Source organism: Pleurodeles waltl, chromosome 4_2 (assembly GCF_031143425.1).
Source record: "Pleurodeles waltl isolate 20211129_DDA chromosome 4_2, aPleWal1.hap1.20221129, whole genome shotgun sequence".
Taxonomy (NCBI): Eukaryota; Metazoa; Chordata; class Amphibia; order Caudata; family Salamandridae; genus Pleurodeles; species Pleurodeles waltl.
Window position 1 is genome coordinate 693,968,827 of NC_090443.1, and position 21,766 is coordinate 693,990,592.

The following is a 21,766-nucleotide window of genomic DNA, read 5'->3' on the forward strand; positions in this document are numbered from 1 at the left end:
AATGAAAACACTACAAAATGACACAACACCAGTTTAGAAAAATAGGAAATATTTATCTAGACAAAACAAGACCAAAACGACAAAAATCCAACATACACAAGTCAAGTTATGATTTTTTAAAGGTTTAAAATAAAAAGAGTCTTTAGGTAGTTGTAACACCACACTAGCGCTGCTAGCGTGAAAATGTACCTGGTTTGCGGCAAAAATAACCCCGCACGGGCGGTGTGCGTCGAAAATAACCCTGCACGGGTATATGCGTCGAAAACAGCTCGGCACGGCGAGGCGCGTCGAAAAAGCCAGCCACGCGACGGTCCGAAAGTCCCGCGGCGCTGGTTGCGATCTCTCAGCCTTCGTCAGCGATGCTGCGCGTCGTTTCTCCTGCTCCGGGCGTCGATTCTCCGGTCGCGTTTCCTGCGGCGTCGTTTCTCAGCTGCGGAGTCGGCGTCGCGTCGTTTTCTCAGCCGCGATCGGGTTCGCGTCGATCTTTTCTCCGCACGGCGCTCGGTGCGTGTATTTTTGTCCTTAGGCTGCCAGCCTCTCCTTTCAGGGTCCCAGGAACTGGAAGGGCACCACAGAGCAGAGTAGGGGTCTCTCCAGAGACTCCAGGTGCTGGCAGGAAGAAGTCTTTGCTATCCCTGAGACTTCAACAACAGGAGGCAAGCTCTACATCAAGCCCTTGGAGATTTCTTCTTCAAGATGGAAGGCACACAAAGTCCAGTCTTTGCCCTCTTACTCAGGCAGAAGCAGCACTGCAGGAAAGCTCCACAAAGCACAGTCACAGGCAGGGCAGCACTTGTTCCTCAGCGATCAGCTCTTCTCCAGGCAGAGGTTCCCCTTGATTCCAGAAGTGTTTCTAAAGTTTGTAAGTTTGGGTGCCCTTCTTATACCCATTTTAGTCTTTGAAGTCACCTTCCTTCAAAGGGGACTCACACCTTCTTGTGAAATCCTGCCTTGCCCAGGCAAGGCCTCAGACACACACCAGGGGGCTGGAGACAGCATTGTCAGAGGCAGGCACAGTCCTTTCAGATGAGAGTGACCACTCCACCCCTCCCTCCTAGCAGAGATGGCTAATCAGGAAATGCAGATCACACCCCAGCTCCCTTTGTGTCACTGTCTGGTGTGAGGTGAAAAACAACCCAACTGTCAAACTGACCCAGACAGGGAATCCACAAACAAGGCAGAGTCACAGAATGGTTTAAGCAAGAAAATGCTCACTTTCTAAAAGTGGCATTTCCAAACTCACAATCTCAAAATCAACTTTACTAAAAGATGTATTTTTAAATTGTGAGTTCAGGGGTCCCAAACTCCACATGTCCATCTACTCTCTAGGGGAATCTACACTTTAATCATATTTAAAGGTAGCCCCCATATTATCCTATGAGAGAGAGACAGACCTTGCAACAGTGAAAACGAAATTGGCAGTATTTCACTGTCAGGACATATAAACCACATTACTATATGTCCTACCTTATCCATACACTGCACCCTGCCCTTGGGGCTACCTAGGGCCTACCTTAGGGGTGCCTTACATGTAAGAAAAGGGAAGGTTTAGGCCTGGCAAGTGGGTACACTTGCCAAGTCGAATTTACAGTGTAAAAATACACATACAGACACTGCAGTGGCAGGTCTGAGACATGATTACAGAGCTACTTATGTGGGTGGCACAACCAGTGCTGCAGGCCCACTAGTAGCATTTGATTTACAGGCCCTGGCACCTCTAGTGCACCTTACTAGGGACTTACTAGTAAATCAAATATGCCAATCATGGATAAACCACTTACATACAATTTAAACAGGAGAGCATATGCACTTTAGCACTGGTTAGCAGTGGTAAAGTGCTCAGAGTTGAAAAGCCAACAGCAACATGTCAGAAAAATATAGGAGGCAGGAGGCAAAAAAGTCTGGGGATGACCCTGCATAAGCAAAAGTCCAACAATCCCCATCCACAGAACCAAGCCTAGGTCTACCCAAATGCATACTACATTCAGCCACAAGGAAATCATGCAGCCACCGCACCACGACAGAAGGGAGCAAGTGGTCGGCCAAACAAATGTCAGCAGCAACAGCAGACAGGGAACCCAGCCCAGCAAGGAAAGGGGCCACACTCATGGTAGGCAGGTGTAACTTTCTAGGAAGGCAGTGCCATTATTCAATCCCAAAATCCAAGTACGCAGTTGGTCAGAAATCCTCAATAATTTTACATACAGATCATACCCACCTCAAAACTCATCTAAAAAAATAAAGACTAGTGACAACATTAGGATAAATTCTTTACTTGCGTTCAGGAAAAGTTCAGGGCTGCTGTAAATTTTGTCGATTGGGAATCCACACTATAGTCATTCGGGTGCTTACAGGGTCCAGGCCCCACTCTGCTGCTGACCCCCCAGGGTTGGCCGGCCATGCCCCGGGGGAGGGCAGTCTGACGAGGGGGCAGGGCACCGCCCTCAACCATCTATAAAAGCAGGCCACCAGGTCCCTACATCCAAGTCTGAATTGGGGCGGGTTTGAATAATCAAATCAACCGGTCCCCATTCAAGGGCACCCAGCTGAGGAAAGATATTCCCACATGGTGTGTAGTCCCGACTGCAGCATCTCCAAAACCAACAGGCCTCCAGTTAATGGAGGCCCTCTTCAGTTCCAAAAGGAAGTGATGATATATCAGTGCCGGGAGCCAGGCTCTCTACACACTTGGGAAAATGACGTCCCCATAAAACTTTGAAGTCCACACAAATCTGACAGGTTACGAATCAACAACATGACACAAGTCAGTAGGGAAATTCACCAGAGCAATCAGCCATCCCAGTTCATTACCCATATCGGGCACATTTTGACGAGTCATGGCCACGCACCTGACTCCCACTATAAGCAAATGATCTGCCTCCTCCCCTCCTCTTCCCCCCCACCAAAAGGCTTCCAAACGTCCAAAGACTGCTCGTCGGACCATGTCCCTTCAAACCAGTGAAAGTAGTGTGTCACCGAGTAGAAGTTCCTAGTCCCAGCTGGGGCGGGAGACCCAAAAACATCCTGGATCCAAGGGAGAGAGGGTGCATGGAGGGAAAGGGATTCTGTAAATAACAACCTCAACCCCATGCGAGTTGCAAGGACACGCTCACTGCCGCATCAGATCACACAAGGCCTCACACACAGTCCGAGGGAGCAATAGGCCCGATCCCACTCATTGGCTCATTGATGTCTCATCGATGGTCACACAGGAGCCACAGAGCACCTCTCCGACCCTCTCCAGCATACTGCAATAAAAATAGAATTGCATGAACATCTAGAAAGGTGCCCAATGACCCACAAACAGTAGCACAAAACGAAGCTTCCAGAGAATGGAGACAGCCAAGACACCTGACTCCATTAGGGAGAACATCATTGCATGCCACTTACAGGAACTAGAGGGGCATACACATGTCCTCAGAACACGTTGCAACCACCTGTAACACACAGATTGTGCCATGACCCATTCCTTTCCCATGCATCACGCACATGTAGGTCAAAAGGTTCCAACCACAGCAGTAGAGCACACACACACGTCAGGGAAAAATAGCTAGAGATTACCTCACAGAAACACTCTCCTTTGTCATGGCGAGAGGGGAGGGCCAAATGGCCCATAAAACAAAACTAAGGAGATCCACAACTAAAACATTCACTGCTCTCTAAAAGCTAACCTACAAACCACAGCTCTTATCCAACAGGTCTGCGACTGAACGATGAGTGCACCACCTTTACAGTGGCATACCTCCTCTTCAGCAGCAACTTCCAAAACTCCAACAAAGCCCATGTGTACAAGACAAATACTACAAACTGTTTTGGACTGATTTTACATTACAAATTTTGAAGCAATACTGCATGTACCAGACATGCACTGGGGCACCTCAGCGCTGATAGACTTCTACTGCAGGGGGATGAAAATTGGGCTAAATTCATCTCATCCCTAGTTGGTGGGGTTTCTGCTCCCTCGTGACCATACATACACCAACCCTGGTCATCCCTGGAAAAGACCTGTATGAGTTGTTCCAACATCTGCTACAGAAGAATACAACTCTGTTGCATCAGGCTCAAGAAAAAAGAACTGCCAATTATTTTGGCTGGGCTCAGTATAAGGACACTGTGAAAGAATTCAGACTATTCCCTGGTGCTCAAGTAAATAAGGGAGGGTCCATAACCTTCTTTATCTTACAAACAAAAGCAAACGCCCGCTGGTTGCGGGAAATTATGAAAATGATCAACGATACTGATCTCAGTCTAAACTCTATCAGGGAAGAACTATAAGCCATTCGCCTCATGGTGATGCAATATCGGTATGTGGTGGACTTGGTGATCGCAAAGGAGGGTGGGGTGTTTACCAAGATCAGTGCCTCTTGTCGTACATTTATCCCAGGTACTGACCTGAACAACGGAACACTAACTTCTGCCATCCAAGTACTGCATTGTCTACAAGCCGACATGAAGAAGGAGGGAGGTACCCTTGAGCAGGACTGGCTAATTGATTGGTTTACCTGGCTCCCCCAGTGGATGAACAGCCTTTGCATGTCATTGCTTCAGATCCTCATTCATGTGTTGTTTTTGTGTTGTTTCCTATGGTGGGGGTTTCCTGCTGTAAAAATGCAGTCCTCAAATTAGGTAGAATGCAAGTAACTAGGGAAATAGTACTGGACACAACAGAAACGTGTCAAATCTCAAATAATGTGACTGTCATGAAGTATGGGGTGGATAAAGTAGTTGAAAATTAAACTAGAGGGGGGAATGTTGATCAGATAAAAATGATGTCAATGCACACCATGATATGTGTGCATATAACAATGAACTGGCATTACTATTGTCAATTTCAACCGATGTGACCTCCTCATCAACCCTGAGTCAGAAATATGTGATCAGGCAAGCCCTGTGTCCTAGACCTGAAGCAACTGATTGACAGATCACAGGTGAGGGTGATACGTAGCCCAAAGACAAACGTTCGAACAGGAAAAACCTCAGATAGGCAGCGACACCACAATTGTCGTAGCTGACTGGCCCCCATTAAAACACATTTGCCCGGAGGGGCGCGTGATCCCAAAACACCATAAAAGTTAGATGCCACATGAAGTTAGGAACACTCAGCCAATCTGAACACAACACATACGCAACACACTGTGATCACATGCTCCTTATGCCGGACATCTGGACATGTTACCTTCTGGCCCGCATTTTGTCCACGCAAGGTCGAGACCCACCTGAGCACTTTATCAGATGGTCAGATTTACAACTCTGTGACTAGGCCCGGATTCCTTTCCGCAAAGAATGTATAGAATTGTTTCATAACCCTTCAAGAATTGTATACAAGGGTGCTCACAACTCTGTAATTTTGAGAGACAGTCATCAGACCCCAACTCTGTACTGCGCTCTCCCAACCCCTGCGTTTAATTAAACCAACTGTTCCTGTTTTGCCAAATGCCTCTTGTCTTTCATATATTTAAGGTAAACCTGCATTCGAGGAACAAGTTGCTTATTAATGTGGCTTTCTAGAGCAGAGGGAGTAATGAGATAGGTATATAATGTGCATGTTCCTCTGGGTTGGCAGAGGGCTTTTAAAGAATTGGCATTTGTTTGTGCACACTGCCAATCAGGTGGAACAGTGGCGGAGGTTTGTGAGAGATCAAACAAAGTTTTCACTGAAGAACCAAACATCTAGCAGAGAATCAAAGTTTGCCAGAAGTAGCTTCTTCCGCACCTGTTCCAGTGGGCAGAATTCAAATGCTTCCAAGGTAGATATGGCAACCGGATGAGGTTGGCTCAGATCTAGTGCCATGTGTGACAGTGATGGGCAAACTGAAAAACTCTTACATATAGTGATGTTTTTATTATCATAAAAGTTGGCAAGTGGATTAAAAAGAATCTGAGATGGTGGGACAGAGGTAGCAGAAGCACAAGGTTTCTCAAAGCTGTTTAGTGCTTTTTTTAGCTCTTTTGTGGAATTCTCGACTAGGATAAATGATAAAGTGATATAGGTTTTCCTGGCTTTTTCGATCTGGGTGTGATAAAACCGGAGCCTATCTGGATATGCATCTTTGTCTATAGATGATTTAGTGGATCACCAACAGCACTCTAGGTGTTTACATTCTAGTTTTCCTAGTGTAGCTCCCTGGAATACCAGGTTGCCTGATTCCTACAAGGTGCAGAAGATGAAGATTTCTTAAAGGGAGTTATTTTATTAAAGGTGGCCGTTAGAGACGTATGGTAAGATTCTAAACCTAAGTTTATTTCTGTAAAGGTGTCAGGGCGGCCGCCTGATATTATTAAGAATAGGAGTCAGGGATCACTGCCCTCCATGGGTGATAAAGGTTGCATACCTTTCCTTTAAATTTTGCGGACTTTTTCTGGTGCTGACCATGTGATTGATAGCTGTAGGCCACTCGTTACTTTTGCTACATTTGTGAAAATAAGGTCCCGAGTGTGGCCTGCACTATGTGTAGGGCAGGTAGCTATTTCTTTAAGACCAAGAGTCTTCATATTGGCTAAAAGCTGAAGCGTTCCAAGGTAATTTATATTCTCATAATGTTAAATAAAATCACCAAGTAAGAGGAACTTATCAAAAGATAGAATGTGAGGTGCAATAAAGTCCATTATTAGCTGACAAAAATCTCTCAGTGCCGGAAGGGTGATAAATCAGTGCACCTCTCCAGACTTTAGTTACAGTTATTGAGAGTTTAAAAACACACATCTCAAGGCCATTTGTCAGCAGAGAATCGATTATAGTAACTTGTACAGAGTTATGGAAAATAGCGACACCCACACCTAATAGGTCTCATCTTTAAGATATACATATATTTATATATATATATATATATATATATATATATATATATTCAAAGGTTATATCAATGTTATAGTTAGGAAATAGAATTTAAAAACCATTACAGGGACGGCGTGGACACAAGTTACAGTTACCGTAGGGCAGGAGTTATAGTTACGTGAGATAACTCTAACAGATTAATTTCTATTGTTTGGTAAATGCTGCGCACGGCCCTGTGGCTGTGGGCGGCAGGAGTTGGCCACAGCCTGTCTCTGGGAGTGAGAATAGGTATGAGAGGGTGTATATGGGGGTGAGAGTGGTTGTGAGAGTGTCTTTCTGTGTGAGATAGTGGGTGCATCAGTGTCTTAATGGGTGCATCAGTGTTTGTGTGGGTCTGTGAGAAGGAGCATGAGGGTTTCAATGGGTCTGTGACTGGCTGTGTGAGAGTCTGAGTGGGTCTATAAGTGGGTTTGTGAGTGTGGATGTGTGAGTGGGTGCATAAGGGTCTGAATGGGTGTGTAAGTGGGAGAAAGATTGAAAAAAAAGTAATTGAGAGAGAGAAATAAAGAGAGTGAGAGCGAGAGAGATAGTTTCTTAGGCTTTGGTGAATGATATACTTAAAATGAGATATTTCTGGACATATTGAAAAGAAAAATTTATTTGTCAATTAAAGAGAGTGCAATCACCTTCAAGTATGAACCTTAAACTTTTGAAGTTTAAAAGACATTAAGGAAGGAAAATGACCACACGCGCACTTGGAGTAGAAACCTCAACTTTCAGTGCTAGGGTCTATGACCTTAACCTTTAGGCCATAAGTGACTCCTTATTGTGATGCTTCCAGACACACCTATAACAGTCAACACATGCATTAGATTGGAAAGAAACGTGAATGTTCCAGCACAAGAAAGGTTTAACAGTCAAAACACTAGTAATTATCAAGCACACTGCCAAGCAATACTATGATTTGAACCTTCAGCCTACTGAGTGACAGCTCAAGACATTGACCATTAGGCCAGAAGTGACTATTTTCTGCTCTGCATCCAAATGTAACTATATAATTCGTACCAAACATCTTTCCAGTATGACACTTCGAAGTCACTGCATGGAGTGACCATTGCAATGACAATCTCTCTCTCTCTGTCTCTATCCCCCATCCCACTGTCTGGGGGAGAGAGACAGAGAGAGAGAGAGAGAAAGAGAGAGAGAGAGAGAGAGAGAGAGAGAGAGAGAGAGAGAGAGAGAGAGAGAGAGAGAGAGAGAGAGAGAGAGAGAGAGAGAGAGAGAGAGAGAGAGAGAGAAAGAGTAACAGGATCGTGGAGAGGCTCAAGGCCCGGGGTCCTAGCCGGCTACCATCATCCTGTGGGTGCTGGCATTGCTCTCAGAAGCAGGGAGCTGCTTTAAATAGCAGCTCCCTGCTTCTGGGAGCAATTTTTCATCTGTCGTCCCTGAACACATAATTGCATGCAGGGAAGACAGATGAAAACTACGCTTTCTGACAGTGGGAGTTGTTTGACAGCTTCTGTTGCCAGAAAGCGGACTTGGTTTGCTTTTGCCTGGTGGAAGCTATCAGTTTCCACCAAGCACAAGCTAACAGCTTTGTTCCCGGTGTTGGGCACCCCGGGACATGGGGGTGGCGGTCCCCAGGGCCATTTATGGCTCCTCGATGGGGCTGTGTGGCCCCCCTCCAACTAGCATAGACTGGGGGAGGTGGTGGACCCCCGGGTTTGGGAGTCCGAAACGGACCACCTTCATTCTTTTTATTATAGCCTTGGGGACTTGGTGGTCCCCAGGGCTGCAGGGGGGGGCATGTGCACCCCCCATATTTCTGTAAAGCCCCGGGGAAGTGGTGTCCCCCGGACTGTGGGGGGGTCGCGCAACCGCCACATCATATTTCTGTAAAGCCCCGGGGAGGTGGCGGTCCCCGGGGCCGCGGGGGGGGCCAGGCGGTCCTCCCGCATTGAAAAGGCAATGCCCCCGGGACCTGGCCTACCCGGGCGCTGTAGGTAAAACAAGAACGAGAGCCCATGCTTGTTTTTTTTAAAAATTTCGCCGGATCTGCAGTGAAAATTTTAAATAAAATGCTTTTTAGCTCTGAGGGGATCCTGCTGGGGCCCCAGCACCAGAGCTATGGGGTCAGGGTGTCCCTCCACTGGCCCCTTTTACTTTTTTTTTTACATCAAGATGGCTGCCAACACTTCTTCATTTAAGTGTTGGCAGTCATTCAGATCTCAGCATGAGATTGGAAGGGTTCGCCAAGCCTTTGCGTCCCTATCTATACACAATTGGATTTTCTTTAATATCTTAAAAACTACTGAAAGGATTAACACCAAATTACAAAAAGGCCTCTTTCTGAACCAAGAGCCATCTTCCTACCAAATCTGGTGTAATTACGTTCACTAGTTTGGGAGCTATCGCTGTTCAAAATCCCTTTGAAAAAATGAATGGCGAAACTGCGTTTTGGGACCCTCCCCCCCTTTTTCCTTGGCCCCCGCTTGATGGATCACCCCAAAACTTTCCAGACAGCACTGTTTTAAAAAAAAAACTTTGTGATGATTCATCAAACTGCGCCAAAGTTATTAGCAAAACAAAAAAATAATGTTCTATACAAACTAGATCTTAACTATAACTACCCAGTGGTGGCCACCACTAGGTAGTATATACATCACATACTTTACACAAGTAAAGACTTTGAATTTGTTAACATTTGTAAACTACCTTTACTTTAATGTAATTTTGTATTGGAATTAAAATTACTTTACTATGAATTGGCAAAGCCAAGAGCTCTTGCCTCTAAAAGGCTGAACTATTGGCTATGCCAATGCATGTATAGTACATGCGAGTTGAGTTGCACTCTGGTGTTCAGATGATTTCTAGTCGTGGGAGGGTGTTCATATTGGGGTATGACTGAGCTGATCTGACGGAGTTGAGGCTGAAGGCATTGTGAGTCAGGGGCCCCTTAATAGTGTTCAGATTACGTTATCATCCAATCCTTGACCTATCTCCAGTGTGCACATAGTGATGGTCACATATGTAGCTTTTGTAATTAAGAATTCTAATTATTTACAACAAAATTGTACTGTGTTGTAGTGTAATTGCATCTATATTACGCTTACTACCCCTGACAAGGTATCTTAGCGCTTTATGCTGGGCAACATGCTGCTCCGGAACCCAAGGTTAGTGGTTAGTCCATTGTCTTATTGCACATATTTCAAGCCAGCCCTCAATTACTTAGGCAACACCCTCTTGACACCTCACCCCCTAATCTCACTTAAAGAACTGTGCTCCATAATAGACCTTTGCCTACAGACTTGTAGGTGAGACCTAAAAGTTATGATGTTGCAAAATTGTGGTGTCCTTAGTGTGAAAACTAACACTTCTGGTGCATGCAGAATGAGCAACCAGGGCCGGCACTAGGGTGGTGCGACTGGTGCCACTGCACCGGGTGTTGCCTTCGCATGGGGGTGCCGTGTTCAGAAGTTTTTTATGGTTTTAAAAGTACTTGCTGTCGTTTCTTGCCTCCAGCAAATGTTAACAATTAACGTGTCAAGATAACTCCAGTGATTAATGGACCTTCTGAGAGTTTGTTTTGTGTAGTGGAGGTTTTAACTCATCATAAAGTAGCGCAGGGAGTTAATATGCCTGTTGCAAAGCATGTGCACCATGCAGATCAGATCACTAAGTGTATGTAATGTAAATAGGTCAATGGGTTACTGCTTTTGTTGGATTTATCCTTTAGTTACTTGCAGTTTATAAGTTAAAATCCTGACACGGAACAATGAACTACAAACTGTCATCAAAGAATTGCGTGGAAACTGCAAGGTATATATAGGTTAGAGTGTTATGATTTTTCCCCAGTCTTTCATTATCCTACTGTTGCAAAAAGGGTTCACTTGGGTATAAATCAATTCTGATTAGAAAGACAACCCCCAACTATGGTGGTACTTTTAACATTTTGAGTTTGTGCTTGTCCACAATAAGCACTCTTAACCCATACCATCTACCAGTATGGATGACGTGACTCCTATCCCTTGTAGTCCTCTGTCTTATACAACATTTCCTATACACTCACACACATGATTGATTTGCCTCTCTATAACATGTTTGTGATGTAAAGTTCTCGGACACACTACACTAGTATGAGTGGTGCTACGAAAATAATAAAATGCATCTGAGAGAGAGTGGTTATGGAGAATAGATGGGCACTGTTAAAGGGTGGTAGTGAGGGAATCTGTGGCGAAGGTAGTCTTTGGGAGGGCGCCAACAAACACTGTCACATCGGGTGCCACCAGCACTAAGGCCAGCCCTGCAAGCAATCGCTTTGCTCCTCCTTGGCACTCTCGCTATAGAGTCTCTGGGAGGACAGCAGAACATCTGGTGTTATGCTGTTAGAGAGGGGGAAGTTATGTACTTCAGTGAAAACAAGCAAAAGGCCTGATCTCCTCCACTATGACATCACAGACTGTGACTGTGGGGGTTATTACAACTTTGGAGGAGGTGTTAATCCGTCCCAAAAGTGACGGTAAAGTGACGGATATACCCCCAGCCGTATTACGAGTTCCATAGGATATAATGGACTCGTAATACGGCTGGTGGTATATCCGTCACTTTACCGTCACTTTTGGGACGGATTAACACCTCCTCCAAAGTTGTAATAACCCCCTGTGTGTTCTGGGGCTCTGGGTGCCAACACGCCACTTTAGAAGTTGAGCTGCAGTATTAGATCCTATTTCACCATTGCTAGCACCAGTTACTCGTCCTGGTCTCCAATGATACAGAGAGCTTATGCTGGTTTAATGATTTACATATTCATGATGGTTTATTATTTATGCTGCACGATGTTTTATGGATATTGTGTGCATCCGAATAAGGTTTTTTTTTATTTTAATTTTGAAACAGAGAGCTAATAAACGAGAACCTAGACTGAGAAGTAATTCTATATGGATGTGTTCATATATTTCTGATCTGTGAAGTTCTTTACATGTATGGTTTATTTATTAACTGTACAGTTTCTAAACGACCATAACACTCCAGCAACAGTACATTTTAGTGGGTGTTTTTTAATATGGGAAAGTTCAATTACAGTACACCACGTATAGCCCTCATCATGTCTGCCTTGAAAGAGTAAAGGTATACTATGCAGATTACAGATTTCTGTAGTGGACGTATTGCACACTGAACTATTTTACCAGCATTGGTGGTTAAGGAAGTAGCTGAGAACGTTTGTGGTTTGAAAATTATGCTTACAGTTGAAAAGAGGACATTTCTGACACAGGAACTTGGAATGGCATTACGGTATGTTTGCCTGGACAGTCAGAATTAAGATATCTCAGTGGGTTGAAAACTTCTTACAGAGGCCTCGTCTGGCATGACTTAGAAAATTGATTTAACACCAACAAGCATTGACAACGCCAATAGGTTTGTTTTAGCCATGTTGTACACCAGCATAGCTGCTGTTAAGGATGGCTAAAGGTTAGCAGCATTAAGGAGCATGGCATGGAGTGGAAACAAGTGTCATAAAGTGGAGTGAAGTGAGTGTCGTAGAGCAAAGGGATGTAGAGTGTTGTGGAGTGGTGAAGAGCGGAGTGGTGGGTAGTGGAGTGGCATAAAGTGGAGAGATGTGATGTGCAGTGTTGTAGAGTGGAATGTTGTGGAGTGGAGAGTAGAGCAAATTCTTGTGGAGTAGAGTAGAATATCTAGGAGTGGTGTAGAGAAGAGCGGAGTGGTGTGGAGTAGAGTGAAGTTTTGTAGAGTATAGTTGAGTGGTGAAGAATGGCTTACATTGGAGGGGCGTAGAGTGGAGTAGTAAAAAAGAGTGGAGTAGTGCGTCACTAAGTGGAGTGGCATAGAGTGGTGTAAAGTGGTATGGAGTGGCATACAGGGAGTTGTGAAGAGTGCAGTGGAGGGTCATAGAGGGAGTTGCATAGAGTGGAGTTGAGTGTTGTAGAGTGGAGTGGCACAGAGTAGAGTGCCACAAAGTAGAGGAGCTTAGAGTGGAGGGATGTTGAATGTTGTTTTGTAGAGTGAAGGGTCACAGAATGTAATGTAGTGGAGTAAAGCAGAGTGGAGTGGTGTAGAGTGGAGTAGAGTGGCCTAGAGTTGAGTAGAGTGGCTGGTGTTCAAGATGGCTAAATGTTAGAGGCATAAAGGAGAGTGGCATGGAGTGGAGAAGAGAGTTGTAAAGTGGAGGGGAGTGGCGTGGAATGGAGTGAGTGTTGTAGACTGGAGTGACGTTGAGTGTTGTGGAGTGGCGTGGAGTGGAGTGGAGGGAGGTGGAGCGATATAAAGTTGAGAGGAGTGCCATGCAGTGTTGTAGAGTGGAGTGTTGTGGAGTGGAGTGTCAAGTGAAGTGGAGTGGAGTGTTGTGAAGTAGAGTAGAGTGTTGTGGAGAGGTGTAGAATAGAGTGCAGTGGTGTAGAGTAGAGTGAAGTGATGTAGATTGGTGTAGAGTAGAGAGGTGTAGAGTGGAGTAGTGGAGAAAAAGTGGAGTAGTGTGTCACTGATAGGAGTGATGTACAGTGGAGTAAAGTGGTGTGGAGTGGCGTACAGGGAGCTGTGTAGAGTGGAGTGTCAAAGAGGGAGATGCATGGAGTAGAGTATGGTAGAGTGGAGTGTTCTATATTGGAGTTGTATATTATAAACTGGGGCAATAAAAAAAACCTCTAAAACAAAGGAAGTAATCCACTCAGCTGTCCACATAAAATAATAATCTGTGATCTTCACGGTACGATTTATTTTCACGGTACCCTTTTCTTTGCAGCAGGTGCTACTTTATGGCGAGTCAAAACTGCCACTAGATAAAATGCTCTCTCTCTCTCAAGCAGGAACATTAATCACAAGATTCATCTTGGCATTTCTATTGCTGTCTGAAAGCTAGACGTACAAGGAACTCTGCAGCGGGTGTTTTTAAATCATACGTTATTGCTACACATAGAGCACCCCTGAGGTCAGCACCCCCCTCCCAAGGTCAGCGCCCAGTGATGCTGCACCAGTCGCACTGCCCTAAAGCCGGTCCTGCTGCTAGGCTTTTACCTAAAAAGGAAGTTCTGCTTTAAAGTCTGCCTTGGAGGGGGAAGACAATACTATTTCCAATTCATTTGTCTCTCTCATGCTTTCATGCCTCATCCATTCTACCATTTGGTTCGAGCTCTCACCCTAGCATGGTGGACAGAGACTGTCTAAAGTGCCTTGCATATGGGGTCTCTCTTTATGTCTGGTGAGGTGTTGCTGAAATCAGATATGGAATGGACTCTTTTAGGGCGGCTACACTTGATTGTGGTGTTGCCTGTCCAAGATATTCAGATCGGAATGGGCAGTTATGTACGATAGTACAAAAGTGGCAGTCTAAACTTGGTAAGGCACTGCCCCAGCCTCCAGCTCTCTCTGGCTTAAGGAACGGCCGGGCTAGATGAAGAGTTTTCCCATTCTCCAAGGTTTGGTGTGCATGTACATCCGGGCCCCACTGGCGGCTCTCACACCTTCTTCTCAATGTAAGAAGTGGCACTCCCTGGCCCCCTTCGCAAGAAGGAATAACCATTTGACATCTTGTGAAAACGGCATTAGTGTCTTTGAAAATCTGCACTAGCATGGAAGAAATGCACACAGCGGCTAGAAACCGTTCAGCACTTTAAGACGCACGACGCGCAATGGCTGCACAGAGCACTGGCAGAGAGCTGTGGCCGACAGAAGATGTGGCATAGTACCCGTCATTGCGCGCCGGATCACGTCCTGTGCGCCTCCTCAAGTGGAGCACGGCAGGCTGGCCTGCCTCAGTCTGCGCTGCAAGGATGGAGTCCACAACCCCAGGCTCTACTGGTTATTCCAAACTCGCAGTTGCAGCACCTGATCGCCGTATGAGAAGAAAAGTTTACAGAGTGAAACAGGCAGCATAACTATCTGCTTCCGGGCGCAGGCCTGTCAAAGCCCACACACACGCTAAACCTCAGCCACAAACCTCGCAATTGGCCCCACATTACACCAAAAAAAGTAGGCTTTAGAATATGATATCTAAGGCACGAGTCAGCTAAAAGGTTAAACTATATATTCATGTTACAGACGAAACAAACTGATGTCCTTTGATACACAACATTTTTTAAAAGTGCAAATATTGTTCACATTTGATGGGGTCACACTCTTGTATTATCCACCATGCTTTGTATTCAAATATTTTTTGTACTAAACTCTTCTGTGCTTAATATTTTTTTTAATTGTGGAAACAAAGATATCTTGGGAGTTTTAATCATGCACTCCTCTTTAAGCACGTAGCTACAAAGGAGTAAAGACGTTTTGAACAACCGTTGGGTATGTTTTATATCCAGAGAGATTGTAGAAACCACTTAACAGAGTTTTTAAGGATTTGGTCACTTCTTAATCAGGGGTATTTTTTGTTTACATATCTATCCATTGTACAGATGCCTTGATGCCTCTTCGGGGGAAATCACTTCAATGATGCCAAAGAGATTGAAAGGTTATGTGATGTCAGTTGCCGTGACGGTAGCCCATATGCAAACTAGTGGGGTCTAGAAATGTTCCCTTTCTACCCATAGCCTATAACTGGTCCAGGTTGCAATTATAACTCTTTATGACTAGGGCAATGGAATAGGACACAAGATAAACTAAAATATTGATTTATCCCAAATTTCAGCACAAACATACCTACACTTCATGTCCTTCCTTAACCTTAAACACACAGACATGATTTGTTGAGTTCTGAGGCTCGGGTTCAGTAGCATTTTGAAAATAATCAGGTACTGGCACACTTCAAGGTACTTACCTCTAAATTTGTATTATGTTCTAGATATCCAGAAGAATAATACTTAAGCTGTGCAGGCATTAAAATGAACGTCATTGCAATGTTTTGGGCTTTCTTCTGCCTATCAGTTGCATCTTTCCATGAATATGAGACCTGCAGAAAGCCTGCCCCAGGTTCTCAGTAGTTCCTTATCCTACTTATCCTATGCATCACAATGCTGCTGTGTTTGGCACATGTGCATCATTTGTCTGCATAAGCACGAAATCGGTGCAACTGATGATTGGGGGGTGGGGAGGGGTGGAATGGCAGGTGCTGATGGACTGGTTGCTTCAGAAAGGATTCTTTATATATTTTCATTAGAATCTCTGAGGGATTTATGTACTCTCTTCTTCTACATTCTTTAATAGGAAACCCACCACCGAATAACATTTCGGCATAGCCATGATGCACAATAAGGTGGCCACCTGGAAATCGTCCTTCCCTTCAGTATCTTCCACGGACCGCCCAGGCTCTTCTTGCACAGAGGCATGCACTCTCACTGGCATCTGTTTCATTGCCACCCTCAAGTGGATTGTTGTTCTTACTCTTATTCGTATCCTTTTTTTCCTATTCCTATTTTTTGTTGTTCCTCTTCCGGCTCCTACTCCTATTTCTATTCCTGTTCTTATCCTCATTCTAATTCTTATTGGCATTCTTATTATCTTACTCTTCCCTCTTAGGCACTTAATGCTATTAAATTATTCTCTCCAAGCACCTCTTTTGGGAATGTTACCATGAGAGGCTCCGAATAGCATCGTTTTTAGTTTGCGTTTGATCCTTTTATTGCAGATTCGGTGGAACATCTACTCCATGCCTTAGCCTTTAAGAGATTTGTCTTGCATCGTACAGTAAACTGGAACAGCACTAGGTAATGATTTCTTTATGAAGCTTGTTTATTACTGTTTGCTAATACTGCCACGACAAGCTCAGCAAGTCCTTGTCAAGGCGGGTCACAGAACAAACTTGCACGCCGATTAAATATCACTGCTGTATTTAATGTTCTTGTCTCCAGCCTGGAGACACCTCAAAAGGTAGGGACTGCATGGATTTAGAGTTTAACTCAGAAAAACTGTGATTTCTGGCAAGTAATTCGTTTACTGAAAGCGCGCTTGATGGCTTACTCTAGACTTTGTAAATTCTAGGGTATATTTAAGAGCCTCTAGCGCCATTCTAACGCCACATTAGCATCATTTTTTTATGCTAAAGCGCTGCGTCATATTTAAAAAAATGCATGCATTGCACCACTTTGTAACGCTTTGTGCCACATTGCGCCTGCGCCAGGCATAATGTATGCAAATGGGGTGTTCTCCCGTTTGGGGGCCAAGAAATTGGTGCAAAGAAATCTAAGAGATTTCTTTGAGTCATTTTTTTCGGCAAATTTAAGGCCTGCTCAGAGAAGGCATTAAAAGGAGGTTTCCATTGGTTAGAATGGGCCTCTGGGTGCTTTGCACGATTAGCGTCACCAATTTTTACGCTAATCCTGCAAAGTGCTGGACTACTATAAAAAATTCTGACACTAGTTCCCTAACTACCGCCATAATTCACCATATTTTAAATACATTGCAAACATGGTGGCATTAGGGGGGGCTAAGGGGCGAAAGAAAAGTGGCGCTGCACTCTGTGCACTGCTATTTTTCTTAAATATGGCCCTCTGAGTAAGTGCTCTATAACTTATAGCTGTCAGTGCACTAAGCTGACATTTTCACAGCCCTCTTTTGTTGTCGAGCAGGGGACATGCAGGCATGCCACAATCAGGAAGGTGGGCTTTGACATGTAAACTATGTTGTGATTTGTTCTGGGGGTTGTCTGTAACGCAACCCACCTCCTTTTCTCTTGATCAGGTCTTAGTGTTTCTGGCCATATTTCTTTCTTTTTAACAGGGCGTGCACCCAATATCCTCAAATTTACGGCCTGACTCTGTATTATTCTGTACAGCTAGTGAAGATAGTTGGGTTCTGTGGTGTCTGCAGTGAATACACCTAAATGAATAATACAATGCAAACGTGCCGCGCACCTTCTAAAAGCAAATCAGTTGAAAGACTGTGAAAATTACTTTAATTACTTTCAACACAAACTTCTTTGATGCTGCTACTTTGCTGTAGTTAAATCATTGCGCACATCACATTCTATTGCTATTTTTCCTTTAAATTGTCCAGTGCTGTTTTTGAACTCTGCAGATTTGTTTGGCGCGACCGTAACATTTTTATGAAGTTACACATGATACATACATATGGAGGTGCGAATGACTTCAGTTTCATTTCTTTCTCTTGTTTTCGTTTTACCTAAGGAAAACAATAGCAAGTACAGTATTAAATAATATATTAATAGAAGTCGGTGCAAAAATATACACATTTTAAAAGGGTGCAGAACTTATATTTGGCTGTAATGAGTAGACTATCATTAGGTAAACTGGGATTAGTGAAGTGTTTTTCTAGTAACTTGAAACCTGCTATTAGAGGTAATATCACAAAGATAATAAAGCATGCACATTAAATCCGAAGTATGTGTAATCTGAGAATGTGGCAATTTGCCACGCAACTCACGGTAACCAAGCAATAGAGCGAGAGTCATAATATATTGTTTTGTTTTGGATCATTCCATATTTTGTTTGAATACGAAAACTGCTCTAAGGCGCTGTCACTGGTCACCAACTTCCCCGTCATAGGCCCTGATACCAAGTGGGCTGTTAAAGTCCCATCCCTGAGCAAGCCTTGACTGTACATGGATCAGAATTCAGAGATTTACGATTATTACTGTACCCCAGCAATTATTCACTGTGAATGTCAGAAAGGTACACTTGTGGTGAGAAAGTAAATCTGTACTCCAGAGCTGTTGCCTTTCACGAGGAGTGAAGTACAAGTTCTGCAATGCTGATTGGAAATGCATTTCTCCTGGCAGCATTGAACCCTTCTCTATAGGAGCTTTGTGTTATTGACTGATTTCCACAAGGAAATGGCGGAAGCGCTCATTACCAAGTTAACTCTCTAAATGAAATTGTATTCTATTCTTGGTGTTTTATATAGCACACAGCTACCCCTAGAGGCCCCCCGGCGCTAAGAGCCACACCTCCAGAAACCTGCCAGTAAAACCTAACTGAAATAGGTGAGTCTTTAGAAGCTTTCTGAAGTCCAAATCTGGCTGTATGTTTTTTATTCCACAGTTTGGCGGTCAAAAAAGCAAAAGAGCGCCCGCCACTTCTGGCCCTGTGAACTTTAGGGATGGCTAATAACAGGGAGTTTTCAGAAGGTAATGATCTTCTGGGTGTATATGGCGGAAGCAATTTGTGGATTAAGCAAGAACCTCTGCCCACTATGTATATATACATTTATAGAAATGTAATGTAATCTACTTTTGTCACACCAGTTGAAACGCCTGAAGTGCAAACTTGGAGCAGGTGCAAGGCCAGTCCTCAATTTGTAAAGGAAGGAGTACTGGTGCCCAAAGCTGTGCTCAGATGCCCAGGGCTGGCTCAATTAAATGTCGGCATGCTGAATACCAGGCCTACATCATCTTGAATTCACCCAAACCCTCTTCAATCCACTTCTAGACACTGTCTGCCCGTTAATGTCACTCTTGCTGGTCCCTGCAGCCTCCATTGGTGATGTTATTCTCTCTTTAGCCCTCCTCCTCCAGTTTGTGTGTTTTCCCTCTTTTGTACTCCGTTCATATCCGATGAGGAAAATCAGTGCCGGTCCCAACAATGAATGGCAGTGGGCTGAACCTGCTCAAATTAAGCGCCGAGTGACATATGAGTGAAAGTAAATTTCTGCACATGCAAATTCTTTTTTAAAATAAGTGCTTGCACAAATCCACTTTTGTTTAAGATAGCTCTGTGACTTAAGCCCATAATCACTAAACGCTACTGTTAATTTAATTTCCTATGCCATCTTGCTGCAGACAAATGTGTATTATTTAAGTCATCACTAGGTCAATGTATGTTTTTGAATTTTAATGTTGATAATATGCTCAATACTATGTAAGAAACTAAAAACGAAAGAGTTCTTAAAGCCATTCAATACCAAGCAGTTCATCGGTAAACCTGGTGGCCAGGCATTTATTGTATTCCTTTTTGATATGTGAGCAGAAGTGTGTATGGTAAGGGTTATAGAGTGAGTGAGTGAATGAGTGAGTGTTAACCAGTGTTAGAAATGGGAGTCTTAAGTTGGAAGTGGCTTGCACCCTGTCCAAATAAGGACTCTTCTTACTAGTGAGGATAAGGGCGTCACACACCAACATTTTGCAACACTTATTTACAAATACAGTCCCATATTTATGCTTTTTTAGCGCTGCATTGGTGCCACTTTCTGACGCAAAAGCGGCCCAAACTTACGAAATACAATTGGCACATCAGACAAGTATGCCAGTGTTTGGGGCCACTCACATAAGAAAATTTGTAACAGATACAAAATTAAACATGTATTTCTGAAACACACGTTCATCCAAGAGTTTTCTAGTGCTATATTATAGATGCTTGTTTCCACACTCGATTGTACCCTTTTCTCCTCACTTTATTTATTTTGCTGAGGGGTCTTATTTTTTACTACTACTACTACTCAGATTCACTTCTGCTCCTATCAGCAATCTTGGTCTTGATAACTGTTTTTCGAGTATTTGTTTTATGTAGGGGTGGGAAAGCCACTGAAAGCTCAAGCCAGGCTTGAGTCTGAAGCCTGGCTGAGCTTTAGGTCCTGTTGTAACCACCAGCCCATAATGAGCCGAGCTTTTATGTGACTTCTGCCTGCCTCCCTCTTCCCAGGATGTGGCATTATGGCTAGAGCTGCTAACCTTGGAACTAGGGAAGCAGGTTTGAGTCCCGATGCTGGCTCAACAGCCTATGATTCTGGGTAAATCACTTAGGCCCGTATTTATACTTTTTTAGCGCCGCATTTGCGTCTTTTTTTGATGCAAAAACGGCGCAAATTTGCAAAATACAATTGTATTTTGTAAGTTTGCGCCGTTTTTGCATCAAAAAGCGGCGCAAATGCGGCGCTAAAAAAGTATAAATATGGGCCTTAATTTGCCTGAGTTCATAAACAATGAATGTGAACTGGTGCTCATGTAAATGGCTCCCATGCATTTGGGTCGAGGCCCGCTATATAAGAAGTGCAGAAAAATGCACAAAGAGATAAAAACAAATCCTTAACATAAGTAAAGACAAATAGATACCCATTTATTGGCTGATTTGTACAAAGTAAACCAGAAAACCTGGATAAATCACGGCTTCCTCTCCTAAATTGTGTGATCTTAGGCAAATAATTTATCAAACCTTTTTTCTTCATTATTCTATATGCAAACACTTTGATTTACATACCAAACATTTTCGGGGCTCGGCTGGTTCATGGGCTCTAAGATCTGACATCTAGTTTTATGTGATTTGTTTTCACAAAGTGCTTATAGTAACCCCTGCAGTGGCCCTGACAGTTACTGTAATTATTAAGAATAATTTTGTGGAGAAATCACTATAGGGGTCATTCTGACCCTAGCGGTCGATACCACAGAAGCACCGCCAACAGGCTGGCGGTGCTTCCTTTGCTACAGCTGCGGTCGCCCAGCCAGGTCCGGCGGTTTCCTGCCGGATTTCCCCCGGCTGGGCTGAATCTCCATGGCGGCGATGGAGATTCCGACTCCATTCCCGCCATCCTGTTTCTGGCGGTTTTTACCGCCAGCAACAGGATGGCGGGAACGGGTGTCGTGGGGCCCTTGGGGGCCCCTGCACTGCCCATGCCATTGGCATGGGCAGTGCAGGGGCCCCCTAACAGGGTCTAAAAGTGGCATTTTAAAACTTACAATCTAAAAACCAACTTCACAAAAAGGTGTATTTGTAAATTGTGAGTGAGATCAGAGACCCCAAACTCCACAACTCTATCTGCTCCCAATGGGAAATTGCACATAAGAGGAATTTAAATGCAATCCCCATGTTAACCTATAGGAGAGGTAGCCCTGGCAATAGTGAAAAACGAATTTGGTAGCCGTTCACTATGAGGACATGTGAAACACATGTCCTACCTTTTGAATACACTGCACCGTGCCTATGGGGCTGTCTTGGGCCTACCTTAGGGGTGCCTTACAAGTACAAAAAGGGAAGGGTTGGGCCTGGCAAGTGGGTGCACTTGTCAGGTGGCCATAGCAGATCAAACCTGCACACACAGACACTGCAGTAGCATGTCTGAGACATGTTTACAGATACTCAAGTAGGTGGCACA

At 44.1% G+C, this 21,766-nt stretch overlaps 1 protein-coding gene across 1 annotated transcript in view; it reads right to left on the reverse strand.

Moving 5' to 3' along the window:
* SPATA1 (spermatogenesis associated 1) overlaps positions 1-21,766 on the reverse strand; it is a 277,801-nt gene that overhangs the window by 146,747 nt on the left and 109,288 nt on the right. The window contains exon 4 of the mRNA XM_069232296.1: positions 17,792-17,845. Within this exon, the coding sequence (XP_069088397.1) occupies positions 17,792-17,845 (54 nt within the window). The remainder of the gene's footprint in view (positions 1-17,791; positions 17,846-21,766) is intronic.